The 16,147-nt window shown below is 41.8% G+C and overlaps 2 protein-coding genes and 1 non-coding gene across 6 annotated transcripts; 2 read left to right on the plus strand and 1 right to left on the minus strand.

Annotated features, from left to right (window-relative positions):
* The first annotated feature begins 1,506 nt into the window (after nucleotides 1-1,506).
* Nucleotides 1,507-1,588, plus strand: Trnas-uga (transfer RNA serine (anticodon UGA)). Its single transcript has one exon. It is a non-coding gene; the product is annotated as a tRNA-Ser (tRNA).
* A 2,272-nt stretch (nucleotides 1,589-3,860) lies between these two features.
* On the plus strand, nucleotides 3,861-9,853 carry LOC110976400 (high affinity copper uptake protein 1-like). 2 transcript variants are annotated; one of them, XM_022229625.2, is made up of 5 exons: nucleotides 3,862-4,411; nucleotides 4,949-5,059; nucleotides 5,213-5,288; nucleotides 5,962-6,127; nucleotides 6,761-9,853. In XM_022229625.2, exons 2-5 carry the CDS (start codon nucleotides 5,042-5,044, stop codon nucleotides 6,963-6,965), a joined length of 465 nt encoding a protein of 154 aa, XP_022085317.1. In that variant the 5' UTR covers nucleotides 3,862-4,411; nucleotides 4,949-5,041; the 3' UTR covers nucleotides 6,966-9,853. The 2 variants fall into 2 exon arrangements, with proteins under 2 accessions (XP_022085319.1, XP_022085317.1); XM_022229627.2 differs by lacking the exon at nucleotides 4,949-5,059 and having other exon boundaries at nucleotides 3,861-4,411.
* Nucleotides 9,854-10,541: 688 nt separating this feature from the next.
* On the minus strand, nucleotides 10,542-14,709 carry LOC110976399 (uncharacterized). 3 transcript variants are annotated; one of them, XM_087143442.1, is made up of 7 exons: nucleotides 14,092-14,709; nucleotides 13,769-13,897; nucleotides 13,167-13,572; nucleotides 12,839-12,943; nucleotides 12,270-12,345; nucleotides 11,788-11,968; nucleotides 10,542-11,438 (listed from the first exon to the last, which is right to left on the minus strand). In XM_087143442.1, the coding sequence occupies exons 4-7, from the start codon at nucleotides 12,854-12,856 to the stop codon at nucleotides 11,231-11,233; spliced, it is 483 nt and encodes a 160-aa protein (XP_086999568.1). In that variant the 5' UTR covers nucleotides 12,857-12,943; nucleotides 13,167-13,572; nucleotides 13,769-13,897; nucleotides 14,092-14,709; the 3' UTR covers nucleotides 10,542-11,230. The 3 variants fall into 3 exon arrangements, with proteins under 3 accessions (XP_086999568.1, XP_022085316.2, XP_086999569.1); XM_022229624.2 differs by having other exon boundaries at nucleotides 13,769-14,709; XM_087143443.1 differs by lacking the exons at nucleotides 13,167-13,572; nucleotides 13,769-13,897; nucleotides 14,092-14,709 and having other exon boundaries at nucleotides 12,839-13,103.
* Between the last annotated feature and the right edge of the window lie 1,438 nt (nucleotides 14,710-16,147).

Below are 16,147 nucleotides of genomic sequence, written 5' to 3' on the forward strand. Positions count from 1 at the left end.
TGAGAGTACTCGAGACCACGAAAGAACATTTCTCGAGTAAATGACCCGATATGTTAAGAGCTAGCAATGACGGCGAATTCCACTTTACTCGTCTTGGGCTAAGAGCTCATTCTTCGCTCTATACCCGTTTCTGTCTTTGATTTCCCCATCCCCCGAAACGGACATAAAAATGGATCTGTTAATGTAAAGTACCAAAGCATACTTCAAGTAATGCATCTTCGAAAGTATCCGTGAACTGACAAGTTTTAAAAGTGTGTACATTTTCATGATGTACTCGTTTTAATTTTCATGAAAAAGGGTATATCGACATTTATGCGCACATGTTGAAAAGTTTAAAACTGAAATGATTTTTAGACCACTCTTGACTGCCAATTTCCATTAGAATCAAACACCCGACACCTCCAACCCCCCCCAAAAAATATGGGCATAATGCGAACATGCGAAGTTCACCTCGTGATTCGGCCAGATGGCCCGAACAAAGATTTGTACCGGCTGGCTGTACCGTGGTTGCGGTGCGCTGGTGTAGAACGATTTGCGACCGACTCTATGATAATTGTCTTATCTTTGTCATTGATTGATAAACAATGGTGTCGTCTGTTTCATTGTCCTTACGTAAGTTCAGTGTCTGAGAGCGCAAGCGCATTATTACAAAGCAAACCCATACGACGAGAGTGCGCCTTTAATTAAGGTGGGGCTGAATTATGATCGCTAGGTCCCACCAATATAAAATCTACTCTTCGGGAAAAATGATTTATTTTTTACTTCTGTATGTCCTGTCCATACGGTTTCGCACTGTGAATGTGAATGGATCTAACTCTTGGCAACAGAGCTAAAGAAAAGAAAAACTTCGCAACTTTCGAAAACATCAACAGATCAGAGGGCGTCCTAATGTTCTCATAGTGTACACATTTTACACAAACTAATCGGACTGAATCAGAAAGGCCGGGTCGCGTCTCTGTCTTTCTGCTCGAAGAAAACAAACACAAAGGTAAGGGCCAACGGAAATTCTTGGGCCAAACCTGTGATAAAGAGACAAAATCCTATTAGTTTTTTTATTAAATCCTTAAATAAAAGTTCTTCATTTGGTGGTCGCTGTGGGCAGGATTCGACTTTGCGCGGAGAGACCCTGTTGAATTTCGAGTCCAACGCCTTGACCACTCGGCCACCATGATTGCGTCAGTTATTTTAAAGTGCAAATGATTTCCAAACTTTTTTAGCTCTTGAAATTGCTGTCCTTCGGGTATTATCATACGTGCAGAATGTTCATACTAAAACACATTTGCGAATAAAAGTGGCTCAAAAATCTTGTTGTTAAGAATAGTTTCACTTTTAGTTATCCACAGTTAATGGCATTTGTCTCAAAACTATACTTAGAGAGTGATCTTAGACTTTGGGTCGGGCTGCGGGGCTGGTTCCAAACGTACGTAGATATATAGGTCTCGCTTTCTTCCATTCAGTTTTGAAATTGCAGTGACGAGAGGAGACTATAATTTGAGCTAAACAGAAGTCGTGATGGCCGAGTGGTTAAGGCGTTGGACTTGAAATCCAATGGGGTCTCCCCGCGCAGGTTCGAATCCTGTTCACGACGTTGGCGTGTCTTTTTCAACTTTTTATACATGTGCGAATTTAATTTGTCAAAAGATTCAAGGTTTATCGCAGTTTGGCGACCCAGGAGGTTGAAAGCCTGATTTTCAAAATTCCACTATTACAGTGTTTTAAAGTTTACAAACTGCTACAAGTAATTGTCGATTCGTTTACGGAGGACCGTCACTTCGGTCGTTTTGACCGGTAATGTAGGTTCAAGCACTGTCCAGTGCATTGGCTTACAATCAGGCCAAATATGCAGCGGATATTACGGGGAGGACGCTCGTTTTCCGGAGGGAGACTTGGGCTATTTGGCCATCGTGTCAAACAAAATGAAGCTGTATTTTTTCGTTCATCAAACTATGAGCTGGTTCAAGTTTTGCTTGTCTAGTGACGAGCATAAGCGACGGAGTATACCTTGTATAATGTTAACAATAATGTTATCATAAGGGAGCAGATAGGGAAAATGGACGCAACAAATGCCCGAGCCGCAGGTGAAGGCATTGTCAGCGTTTATTCTCCTGAGCCGATCTTAATCGTTAGTTTAACACCGACCATATTAAGTCCCATTCATGAATACCATTTTAGTCAGAGAGTGAAACGAAATCAATGTACGATAAATTTCCAAGGATTTTGTTCACGAAGTTTACTTTCATTTCGCCCAACACGCCCATCCATTTGATGGTATATTCCTTTAGCAAGTAGTCTAGAATAATCTCCTTATATGGACTCTTGAGCAATAGGAATCGGTTAAACTGTCTCGTATCCAGGTGCCAGCGCGTGCTCAATACGCACTGGGCATTTTTACATCGCGGCTGCGGGCATTATCAAATTTAATGTTAATACATGTACACGGCCACTTGACGCGTTTCGACAAGTAGGACCGTGAGAAAAACTGTCCCAGGATTTTATGAATATTGGATAACATTAGAGAATGAGAACTCTCGACAGTAATTATTGTTTCAGCCTGTCACAGTGATATGTGTTAAAGCAAAATGATTCTGACAGAGAACTCTGTTACACCGATCAGGCGTCGTGCCTTGTAGAATCGTTAAAGGGTTGTTTCATCACAGCGGTCGATTTTATATCTTACTATGGGCCTCGAACTGGACCAAGAGAGGGCGCTGTTGTCAAAGGAGGCTGCTTTGGGCAGAACCGTTGATCTCCATTATATAAGGGCGCCCTTATTAAATTCTATGGTTCTCATTTCTTATACCACTTGAGATAAGGTAGGTCGGTCGAAAAAATATCCTTTAAAAAAAATCCATGTTGCTGGTGTAGGGCTATGCACGAACCTCAGTGGGCCACGGAAAGGTGCAGTATACCGAATGTTCACGCGAACGCCGACCGTCGCTGTTGGTCGTTTGCGAAATCGTAAGTTTTCGGGGCTTTTGTTTTCAAAGGTCATACTGGCCAATTTTTTTCCCTTCAGTTTTTTTGTTTTTTTTTTGGTTTTTTTTTGTTTTTTTTCTTTTCTTTTCAGCAGGTTCGGCGGGAAAAAAGCTTTTTTTTTCCGTCATTGTAAAAAAGTTTTAGTCAACGTAGAAATTAAAATGGTTTTAAAATTGAACTGGATTAAATTGAATTAGACAATCCAATCCAAGTAATGCTGTAAAGGATGGGTAAAATTAAAATACAAGCCCATAAAAGTCCTAAAGAAGGCCAAAAATGCAGAAATTACATGTATTATGAAAAGTATATTGACTTCATTTGGGCGATATACAAGAGTGCTCCTCTAAGAGTTTGCAAGGCGTTGACCAATCACAATGCGCTTAATCTGTCGACCCAATGCGCGTTTGGAAAGTGTCCACAGGTTTCGCACATTGTGATTGGTCAACGCGTTGGAAACTCTTGGAGGCGCACGACTGTGAATTGCCTGTTTTAAAAGCAAGTGCCTAAAAATTCTTCTTAACCTCATGTTTAAAATTTTTAGTGAAATTAGTTTTGAATTACAGCACGCAGCTTGTTCTAGAAATATAATACTGTACTGTTACCACCAGTGAAAAAGATCTATCACTTCTTGATTTAGAAATTCTTCATTCAAGATTTACAACTTCAACATCTAAGCACATATTTGTCTGAGAGGGTGAACAGTATGCAGATGTTTCGGGTCCTTCAATAATAACAAATTCCCCGACCCTATTGTGACTGGGATGTATTTTTTCCTTCTTTGAATGACAAAGCGACACGAAAATCTGAGTCAACACAGGTAAAAAGTTTTGTGTTCCCACCAACGGATGAGTGGATCCATTGTTCCTGCGTTTATTCAGCGCCAACCCCATCAAAACCCGTGTGCGTACTACTCTTCGGAAAGGGCCCGTTTGGCAGGGATTCGCCATTTGTTCGTTTTACGCTCAAATTCCGTCCTTCTGACTCCATCTGTTCGTCGGGTGGCATTTAGTAAGCGAGGTCTCAGCCATGAACAGCATATATTGATATACATCTTTGTGAATACATGCTTATTTAATTTATGATAAGCGATCTGGAAGCAGGGCATGGTAATTCCATATGGTCGAGTTCTCAACACGCTCCCAGGTGAACTTTTCGCTATTCCCACAAGGACAAATTGCTGGTAGTGGGTAAATGTTCAACCATTGCTGGAGTTGTGCCAGTGAGGACTCGTCGAATGCAAAGTCATATTCTGGTGAGCCCAACAGCAGAGACAACATCGAAATGCGGCGGACTCTTGGTCGACCTAACTTATCGGCGTCAGTCTGTTTTCCGAGGGACGGCATGAGAACCGTGCAGTATTTGGGAAACTAACGAACTAGTGGTCATGCTCGGTAACTAAAGACACACGAGAGGGCTCGGCTTACTAACTGATCAGGTGAGACCGTAATTATGTTAATTTTTGACGAAACAGAAAGATACAAACAATTCCAGTTACCGAGTTTATTTAATTGAAATCAGCGAGGTGAAACTGCAGCATACTGATCGCGTTTTTTCCAATTATGGTTTGTCAATGCAGATGGTCTGGAAACGAATTTTAGGATGGGGAAAATTTTTAAAAACGTGTGAGAAACTACTTCATGGAATGCCATTCGAATACATTTTGTCTAAATCATAATAAAACCATGATATGCCGTGTCGGTATATTGAACTTGGACGGAAGAGTTCTATACAAGAACGCCACTCAAACACTCTGTGCACAAACCCTATGAGACTGGTCTGACAAATTCTACATCTCCACATTTTCAATTTCATAGTTAAATTTAACTTTAGGACATTGAATGCTTTCAGATGGCTAATATGTTACTACAGGGGAAAGTCAGTGGCGTCCGTGTATGGAATTTTTTTCCACTTGGAGTAGTCATCACTCGAGGGAGCTTAGTTCTGACTTAAGGAAGCGTTTGTTCTTGTTTAGGTGGGCTACAGGGCATTTCGAAATAATAGGCCTACCCAAAACTGATTTTGACACAACCAGCCGAATTTAACCGGGCGCTGTTCAAGCTGGCAGATGCAGTTAGACATGGATGTAAGTACGGTGATGTTATTTCATCTGGATGAGGTTGGATCACTGTAAACAAAAGACTAACTTTCCACTGTTTACAAGAGGAAGCACACGCATGAATGTGATCTTCCGCATAAAACTAATGAAATTTTGAATTTTCACAATCTTCTTCACCAGGACATGTTGGAATATTTCCACTTCAGTACAAACGTGACAATTCTCTTCGACGGTTGGCACGTCACCACGGTGCCGGGTAAGTTCACATTGGCCTGGCTGTCAAAGTCCAGTAAATTGGAACTCTCAGTACCATCATGGAGGAATCTAACACGTAAAGAAACACTGTTTTTTATAGACTGGTGCATGAAACAAGCTCTCCGTCACCCTCCAGTGCGATCTTTATTTCTATAAAATCTCTCTAGAGTCGTGCCCCTAGACTACTGAATGGGTTAATCGTTTCAGAAAACATCGCCTAGTCTTTCATGTAGAATATAAAGTGAAATCACTTCGCATCACTCTCATGTTCAAAATGTTGAAGTTGAATTGAGACTCGGAACTCGGGTGGCGAAATACTGAAGACTTTGACTTTGCCTCGCGGAAATATTTGAGGAATTTTAACTACTAAAAGTAGTAGGATTAAAATTAGTCCGGTATTGTTTTTCTGAAATTTCTGCACTCGGTGTCCCAGTGTTGTATAGAGCAACAGACTAGTTCTTGCAAAACCAGTGTTAGGAGAATTTGCTCAATTGGACTTAAAATTTCAAATACCACAAAGCGTATGTATTCATACACACCATCTTTGTACTCGATTAGAATGGTAAGTTCTCCTTTTTGATGAAGGCCCTGTATCCTGTTACCATAACCGAGACTTTTTTGAGACGGACCGCTGAGGTTATTCCACTGACGTCTTTCGCCTTACTCCTCGCCAGGCCTCCTCGGCAGCTGCGCTGTCGTCCTCTTGCTCGCGTTCTTCTTCGAAGTCCTCAAGACTTTCCGGGATTTGCACCTCCGGCAGGCCGCCAACAACGTCCGGCACCGGCTCATCGAGACGGCCACAGAGAAGACTCGAATTCTTGAGAAGCAAGCCGAAGGAGAGTGAGTTACTTTTTTTTCTGAGAATCGTCAAAATTACTTTTTCGTATACACTCACAGAAAAAGCTGCGCGTGCTTATTGAGAATCGTCAAGAAATCTTTCTGTCGTCTACATTCCCAGCAAAGGCCCTTAATGACAAGAAACCATACACCTAATGTTTTTTCATTGTGAACCTGCGAAAGTCGTGTCAATATATCTCGTCAGTATGACCTAAGGGAATTGTTTCCCACTGACGAGCGATTCTCGTCATGTGTCACGCTACAAAGTGTCGGCGTTTCACATTGATTTTCATACCTCTGTTATCCTTGTGGAATTCACTGGTTTATAAACAACCCAATCAAGTATGAATGTATATAGGCCGATGCATAACATTTGACCCCAGTCCGGATTTGATATGAAACATCGCTATGTTTCTATTTTGTGCTTATCACAGACGCAACATTCAACTTAAGACAAGCGATTAGTCCTTTCAGTTACTCAAAAATGGGAGTTATATTTAAGGCAACGGGCAAAATTTTATACCAATTGCTACAGACGGATTTTTGTGCATGATTAACTGTTCACTGAACAAAAATAGTTTTGGAATGGTAACAATTATAGTCGACCTAAAAACCTTTGTATTTTTGTGTACGCAGAATTCAAATTCTAAGTTGGCCCCACGCTATCCAGTCGCTCCTTCACATTCTCCAGGCGTTGATTGGCTACATGCTAATGTTAATCGTCATGACGTATAACGGCTGGCTGATTTTCAGTGTTCTGATTGGCGTAGGGCTGGGCTACTTTGCATCTGCCTGGAAGAGAAAAATCAAGGTTGATGTCACGGAGACAGCTAAAGAGTAACGTAGTAATTATTCCAATCATTTAACCAAAGACAGAAAAATCAATTTTTGTAACCAGTCTAGGGAATGTTATGCAACAATAAGAAACCTGCACGCAAGCTACTGGAGGGAGGAGCAAACTTTTAAGGAATTTTCGTGGTAACGTTCAGTATGAATTCGGGATTTCTTTCAAGAATCACATTTAAATTCAGGGTGCACGCGTATTTACATGCACAAATGCAAAGGTGGCATCTCTCACAAATTAGGGGGGGAAGTGCCCTTTCGCTGCTTGCTAAAACTCGATGTCAACTTATTTGAAGTCATCAATGCGAAGTTAGATGGACAGTAAGCGACAATAACCAGCAGGGTCTAAAGTCAGTGGTCAAATTTGTTCTCATGCGTGCTGCTTGCCTGCAAGGCTCGACGTGAAGCAGTAGGAAGCATGTAATGCATGAGTATATTTCGGCAGGGTGTAGGCCTAATCGGAACGTCCTTAGTTGGTAGCACAAGTGACTTAATTACAGACCTCTACACTGCAATGAAGCGGCACAATAACTGGTTGCTTACGCAAGCGGATTTCGCCAAAAAAAACCCGGAGATGATTGTATCTCAAAAAAACGCACAACAGGTTTTAAAGTTTCCAAAGATGATTTAATCAGAATAGAGCGTTCAAAATATCGCGTGCATTTTGATGCGAGAGGGCATTCCTTTTTAACTAGCTCTTCAAATTTTTAAAGAGAAAAACGTGACTATTTATTTTGTATAAAGTGTACGTCGTGCATTTCTACGTAAGTTTTGGGTTTCATTCCATCTGAATGCTCACCGCGTAAAGATGACCACCGTGACTTTGAATGCAGAAATTCTGAATATACAAATATAGAATTACATGTAAATATTCACAGTCAGTTCAGTGGAAATTGCTGATATTTTCCCTTTCGGTCCATCTTGCATAGGCCTACAGCCGTGTTTCACACTGGGTGTACTCGGTACCGGCCGTGTTAACTTTCAGTTTTGACGTTGTGATGATTAAGATCTTTTGTTACTGGTGCCATGAAAATTCTCTACTTGCCTACTTTATAAAGTGTTACTGATATTTTGAAATGCCATCCATATGAGGGATTTTCCACCTGCAGTAACATTTATATTTAGGTACGCTATTATGAGTTACATGTACATGTATCTATACTTGTTTTGATCATTCTATGGTCACAGTAGTCAACAGCACCTGCAGCTCGCTTGTTAAAAGTGTGTGAAATCTACCACTTATTTAAAAAGAAAAAAACACACAAACACTTTTAGACGAAATTGTGCGTGTATGTTCTTGTCAAAATTTGTGTAGTTGTAAAACAGAAACAGAGGTTTTCTCTCTTTGGAAGGACACCGTCGGGTGTCACCAATATTCACGTCGCCACTAATATGGATACATGTATCTTTACTTACAAAATACACCGGCTTTCTTTTTCAATCTGAGGCCATTCTGTACCCTTGGTGGTATCATTGAAGAGATATTAAACAGAAACGATCTCTCGAGTGTTCGACAAACTCATTTTGTTTGAAATGCATCCGTATACAGTCGCTCTGCCTCGCTCCGATTCTCATCGGCCATTTTTCTGTGACCATGATGCGAGAGACCGCAGAGTGTATGTCGAAATTGCACTCAAAACGACAACGTATACTTACCAACCTGCAAATTCACTTGATTGGAAAAGCTGGCAATATCGCTCAAGTGGTCATATTGAAAATGAAAGTTGAAGGCAGTTAGAAAATTAAAAACCAAAATACATCCAGCTTTGGTCTCCAAAAGTCAATTAAGAATACATTTACGTGGATGTTTAGAGACGGAGATACAATGCGAACAGAACTTGAAGATATCAGAGCGATGTATTTGCTTTATGGAGACTTCTTTTTAAAATGAACTGGCATTTTATTCGCAAGTGTAATGAGAAGGTTGAATAGATCATTCTATTTGCAGAATTTCGAGACACTTTTCCGAGGGTATTTATTTCTGATTCAGCACTGCAAAGGTTAACTATTTCCGCGATTCTGTTAAGAGGATGGCATTTAATAACATTGCATGGTCATTATAGTTTTGTGCCGTACGTGTAAATAAGTAATTCAGAGGAACTCGTTATACTTTTTGTATCAAAATCGTATCTTAACTAGGTTCAACTTTATGTAAATGATTTACACTACAGATAGAGAGAATCATGTACACTTTGAAAATGCACAAGTAATGCTACGCAGTTTTAAACCGATTTAACGAGACTTTTAACGGCGACCATTCTACCAGAGTGACTACCCAGACAGACATGTCAAACAAAACTGAATTCTGGGTCCCAACAATCAAGGATGGTCTTCCTAAGTCATATCCAACATCTGCAGTTCTGCGCGGTTTGCCATGGTCTTCCTAAGTCATATCCAACATCTGCAGTTCTGCGCGGTTTGCCATGGTCTTCCTAAGTCATATCCAACATCTGCAGTTCTGCGCGGTTTGCCATGGTCTTCCTAAGTCATATCCAACATCTGCAGTTCTGCGCGGTTTGCCATGGTCTTCCTAAGTCATATCCAACATCTGCAGTTCTGCGCGGTTTGCCATCTTTAATGCAGTACCGTGTCGGAATCAGACTTTATTTTTGTGGCATTCAGTAGCTGAAGCATTATTGACAACAGTGACTCTTTCGACCACGATGTCAACATCAAATGAAGGGTGGAAGATATTCACGGTAAACTTATAATGCCAGTGAAAACAAAAAGAGCATTTTATTATGGATGATGTTTATTACATAAGTGCCATTAACTAATGTGAATATTGGTGTGTTTTTATTGCTTTTCGGCCTGTTTAGTTTCAAGCAATAAGTATTCGAAAAACTTGTGACAATAGAAGAACAAGTTGAAGCCTTTTAAAACCTATTTCGTGCGGTTTCACTTGGTGGTGTTCAGTAATTCCTGTCGTTCGTTTCATCGTCTCTAATTATTCCGACCCCATCGGGCGAGAAACTTGAACCGTCTCTCACGAGGAATCCCTAACCCCCCCCCCGAATAAATCTATGTTGGCGAATGAGGGCGGAATGATCGATGGGGGTTGGGGGCTCAAAGGTACCTCAGACTCCCACCTTGTCTCCCATCACGAAAAAGTGGGGATTACTCAATAGCCCTTTCTCTTGGTATAAAGTGGACGGAGGATATAGACTTCACACCCCCCACCAACCCAGGCCCTCTGCCTGCCCAAGGGTTCCCCCTTTCTCGGCGTAGGGGAACAGAACTTTCCACTAGCCCTTTATGCACAAGGCATGCATGACACAAAAATTGGTGCATTTTCTATAAAATAACCTGTGAAAGTCCCAAATCATCAAGATATTGAAAGGGGGTATTACATCATTATTTGCTCGTTATGTATCATGGCTGGAGCCGGGCTGAAACCATGCTTTGGATTGGCATAGTGCGACAAAGACCTGTAACATAGTGACGTCAAGAATTTGGTCAACATAATTATGCGCGTTCCTATAGCATTGGGCCCCCCATAGGAAAGCACACAAAATAAAGTATGACGTCATTATGTAATAGGGGTCTACCAACCCGGCCCGATTGAAAAAATTGTAAAATAAACAAAGACCAGGGCCAGATAACGTAAGTACATTGTACATGTAAGCCGACACCACAGGGGTTTCTCCAACAAAAGTTCAATTATTGTCTGGTCCTTCATCTTCCCATTTCTTTTCAATTTTTGATGGGTTAGCAAATTACATTCTTAGATAATCATTAATAACCAAAGAAACCTCCAAACAAGTGATAGTTCCCGAGCTAACATGAAGCCATTTTACATATGACATCCTTCCACTGTCTCAGGCCATGCTCAGGCTTTTAGCACCCATTTCTCAACCGTATTTCTTTTTTTCAAGTGAGCCCTTATACGGAAGCGCCTCAACCAAGGAGTTAATCCTGGGCTCTATTTACACAATCCCCCCCCCTTTTTTCTGTCAAGCAATTTCCTGTTTTCAAAAGGAGTTGCATGTCTACTTTCATGCTGATTACCCGCGTGAATTCTCGTTTTGACATTGGTGGGGCGCACCCATAGGTTCCTTGTTAGTCCAGTGAATAAAAAGCACTTGATTTTTTTGAAACAATGTGCACTGGTATGATACGCGTTAGTGACCTTCAGGTCGTGAAGTAGATCTTTTACATTCAGAGAACAGTTCATGTAGAAGTTGCTTGTGAAGTCCTGTCGTGGCATTTTTGTTGTTCTCTTGAAGGTGCAGCAGGATTTATGTTGCCGCATGATGGCGCGCTTTATCCTTCGTCGTCAACATCGTCATCGGTCGTCACGTTTTGGCCTCGTTTCCACGCCAGCTCCGCTACGTGGCCTAACACGAGACCAGTCAAAATGCTCAAAATCAGCCAACCATTATACGTCACGACGACGAGAATGAGAGCATATCCGAGTACTCTCTTGGCTAGGCTCAGAAGTATCTGGATGACGTTATGCTTACTCAAAAATCTGCCGGCCAGAATTAAAAACAAACAGACAAATAAAGAATAAAATTAAACGAGAAAAATCCTGGTACCGTCTGCCCGTAGTGACATACAGGGTGTACAGTATTAATTATTTAGCCGATGGAATCATGAATTTGTGTGTGGGAGGGGGCGGGAATGACCTTTTCGTTCCTTTCTGTTGCCAGTCTTGATAATTAATTTTATTGAAACAACACAAAATAATTTTGAAAGCTTCATCTTTTATCTCTTAATTTCTTCGGAGCCGTTTGTATCTTTTTCCTATTTCATACTCTGTATGGCATTTGCAAACACGCTTGATTTGCAGGAATATCAAGAGAACAGAGAACTTTTACCGTGCCACTTGGACCTTACGCTTGCCAATTTCTCCTAAAATTCTCTTCTTCTCGTCGGCCGTCTCCTGGGGAGGATTCTCGTCGCTGGCGGCGCCCTCCTCGGCATAAATCCCTATTAAAACTTTGAGCAACCTGTAGAAAAACGCCACGATGACGAGACAAGCACAGCTGAGGACCAAACCTGCTTCAGACAGACGAAAAAGGTTGAAAAATATAGCTCTAATCTCCATTTCAGAGCGGGGCAGTGCATAGAAAGAAACTTAGAGAACGGCATCTTGGATTATCTTCAACCCTTTTTCCAGGTGCTTGCAACATATTCCAGTTGAAACGAAACGTAATCAAACAATCACTTTATATTGAACGGTGCATATGTCTTCCTTTTTTAAAAAAAATGTATCCATATTTTCTTTATACGGTTTTGTTTTTCTTGTAGCTCGAACTAATTTTACTCGTGTCAGCCTTTTGATTTTTTTTTAACTAACCGGGGATCGTTGTGACGTGCCAACGTTGGAACAGGATGGTTACCTCTGTAGAGAAGTCAAGATGCGTCAACACGTCCTGTGTTTGCCACAAATAGAGAAAAAAATCCCACTAGTTTGGTGGATTTGAGGATATTTATTGGATGGTGCAATCGGACTATCGGAACAATCGGTTAGAATGAATGGATACTTGCACAGGAAACGTTCTGAAATGGTCGCTTCTTTAACTTGCGGTTCGAGGGCAAGGCTATCTTTAAGGAATCAAATTTCCTTCCCAATCATGCATGATTTTGTTTAGAAACTTCAAAGTTTTTTTTTTAAAAGGGGCACCAACACACAAGCAAACAGGAAGACAGAAAAGCAGATAAAGTACATACATGCAACAGTCTGCCTTTACAAATTAAGCATCTCAGAAAACATTTACAGACAGCGATTTAAGTTCAGTTTGATTTTTTTAATTAATGTTTTTATGACCCTAATCAGTTACCCGGGACAATAAAATCCAGTAAAATAATTTATTTTTGAACAGGAGGTGGTCTTCGTATTAGCCAAAGACGGAATTCGTGACTTACTTTTACTTCAGAATCCATTTTGAGTCTCCTTCCTGAAGCGGCTTGGTCGAAGGTTGCGAAGTCAGTAGCCCAGTGTTTGAAAACTCGCTATGATTTTCGGTTCACCTGTATAAGCAACAAGGGAACGCGAGTACATGATAGAACATGAAGGTGGGCGTGGCTGAACAAAGCAACCCCACAAAAAGCGGCTTCTTTGAGGTTATTGCGCATAGTCAGCAATCAAATACCGCTGGAACGAACTGAAGCATGATACAGGCTTGAAGGAATGGTATGAAACAAACGTTATGATAATAGATTTATGACCTCCAGCCAATCACGCACATCTTACCTGAAACTGTATGCAATCTGTTCACAATAGCACTCCGTCAGAAACGTCACTCTTTGACTGAAGCACACTCCTTTTGTCTGACCCATCATGTTCGTGCACATTTCTTGCGGCTATAGGCCTACTGAACGAATTTTGCGGAGAGAACCCGCTTCTTTCTCTCGTGTCCAGTCATCCACAAGAACTGTAAATACGGGAGACCTATATTATCGGTGTCAATTTCTGTAATCTCTAAATCCATAGCAGTTTTCTTAATGGTTTTTAATGTGCCAGCAAGTCTTGCCTTTTGTAGCCTGGGTCAAGGCGGTCGTCGTTAGCCACACGTACTGCATTACTATCCGTTTCCACCATTGTTTTTCGTGCGCAATAGAGCCTGAAAGTTGACCCCTCGTGGCGCTCGTCCAGAACCCTTGACAAACAAAAATTGAAGAATTTGTAATATAATTATTTTTGCTCAGTCATTTCTTTAACACTCAACTCCGAAAAGGCCTTTGGAAAATATTTGCAAGTATAGAAACTGAAAAATTACCGGACCTAAAAAAGAAATATCCTGAAAATTGACCCATGCTCTTTCAAAAATCTAAAATACATAAAAGAACACTTACAGTAAAAAGATAATCGATGACTCGCGGTGTCGTGTTGCTGGTAGCGACGTTTCGGCTGCTAGTGCTGCTAGCCTTCATCAGGCAATTTACTGTATTTGTCATCCACCGCGGTGATTATGTTTATCTCTTCTATTAAAAGAACACTGCAATTTGGTGGTCTCGTGTACGCAAATGAACATTTACAGAATTAAACTATTATGGTAGTCTGTCGAAAAAGCCAAAATAAAAACAGATCAAAATCTTTGATGGATTCTTTAATTTATTATAGGAAATAAACTGAGCAGTAATGTACTTTTACGAAAGATTCTAATATTTTATCTAACCTTTGCTGACAATAATTACGTCATGTCAACGGCAATGGAATCTGGAACCCATCGACTGCAGGTAGGTAAATCTTTGAAACGTTGTATAATCTCGTTTTCATGTAAGAACGGGCAATGAAAACAAACACGCATGAACAAGGAGACCTAGAAACGATATTGTTGGGTGATTTTGAAAGGTCGTTAATGAAGTTTGTTTTCACTTTTAGGCGCCATTTCAAAATTCTTATCGGATAGGTGTCCGAGAACGGTCTGACCGATACGTTTGTCATCGGTTGGCTATCAGGTGAAGTGTTCTCAAGTGGCCAATTCTAACCTGAAAACTCCCTCGGCTCGACTGATCCGTTGCATTACCCCCAAGGCTGTGTGGTTTTAGTGGAGCAACAACCCCACCATTATTCACTCAATACGAGTCACTGTTGATGGATATCCCATGCGTGGCTCGCATTACGAGTTAATGACCTTCTTTGGTATTCTTTACAATTGATTCAGGTCAGTGTCAAGTGCAGGAAGGAATTAAATATAATGTGATATTGAGAACAATAAACTAATTGCAAAAATAAACATAACCTATTTTCAACTCCCTATACCCCAAACAAGACTAATGGTTACCACCTGCTGTCACCTGTCAACGCTCGCCTGACGAGCCACTTGTCCCCCAGGCCCCAAAGCAATCTAACCCCCCCCCCTTCCATCCTATAAGCCAACCGATGGCCACATAGCCTTTGATCAAGGCGCCCACGGCGGAATGGATAGTGCTCAAGAGCGAGGAGCTGGAGGAGACTAGTTTAAACACCAAACCAAGGTACGAAGAAAGGCTACACGACGCACGAACGGCCGAAATGAATCACGCATGCGCATGCAGTAGCCGAGCATAGGTCGTGTCCGAAACGGGCTTCCAGAGCTACGGCTAGGTCTATTGTCTGCGCGTCTCGATCCATGCATTTCAAATGGAGCGAAGACCTAGACCTAGCTCTAAACAACAGATTCGGATGCAGCCTGAGTGTGTCTTGGACTCGTCTATCATGGGTGTTCTATAGCCGCCAAATGTGCGTCGCGTCGTCCCGACTCCATGACGCGATGCCACGACGCGACACTACGACGGCTCCGTTGCGTCGAGGCGTCGCGTCCTTTCTCAATACTTTTATGCTGTGTTTAGTGCGTTGCCTCGTGCCGTCCTGCATCGCATCGTGCCGTCGTGCCGAGTCGCGTCGTGCCGTGGCGTCGTGTTGTATCTCGATGCCGTCGCGTCGTGCCGGCTCGTCTTGCCGTCGTATCGTATCGTGCCGTCGTGACGTCGCGTCCTGCAGTCGTGCTGTCGCGTCCTGATGTCTTGCCGTCGCGTCGTGTCGTCGCACTGCCGTATAGTAGTGCCGTCGTGCCTTACTGTTTCTAAAAAAAAGCTGGTGATCACTAAGGCCAATAGAGGGCGTATTTCACAAGTCCTGGGGAAAAAAATAATGAACGTGCACAGGAATGCTCTACACGAAATACACGCCCATAGAAAACAGTGCCAAATCAGACCAAAATTGTTGACTTTCAGGAAGAGGTTGACCTCCGTTTTTTCACTGGAAGTTCAAGATTATGGCCAGAAGATCGCTTTTCGTTTCAGTTTTTTGGAGGTCAACCACGTGTTTTTTTTATTCGCCTTTCCCCGAAGATACCCCCCCCCCAATAGAAGTAAAGCTATGTGCTCAGCTCTGAATGTAGCCGCCCGCCTCTATCCAAAATAGGCTCGCAATTTGGGGCTTTATGTGAAAGAAATATCCCGAACTGTAAACTGCCAGTCCCAACTTCATGATTTATAGAAAAATTTCTATGACCCCCCTGATTATGGCACACCCCGTGGGATCACAAAATATTAATGAGCTTGCGTGCAGAAATCCAACAATTTGGTGGAATGCACAGATAGGGCCTACAAGATTTAATCAGGAAAAATCTATTTGTATTGAACTTAACTCCGTCTCTGAGGGCGCTTCCTAATTCCACCAGTAATGACGCAACGGCGAGAGCATAATGCGACGGCACGACGAGACAGTACGACGCGACAGCACGACAT

This window comes from Acanthaster planci, linkage group LG11 (genome assembly GCF_054643075.1).
Source record: "Acanthaster planci isolate LZ-2023a linkage group LG11, COTS_SCS, whole genome shotgun sequence".
NCBI lineage: Eukaryota > Metazoa > Echinodermata > Asteroidea > Valvatida > Acanthasteridae > Acanthaster > Acanthaster planci.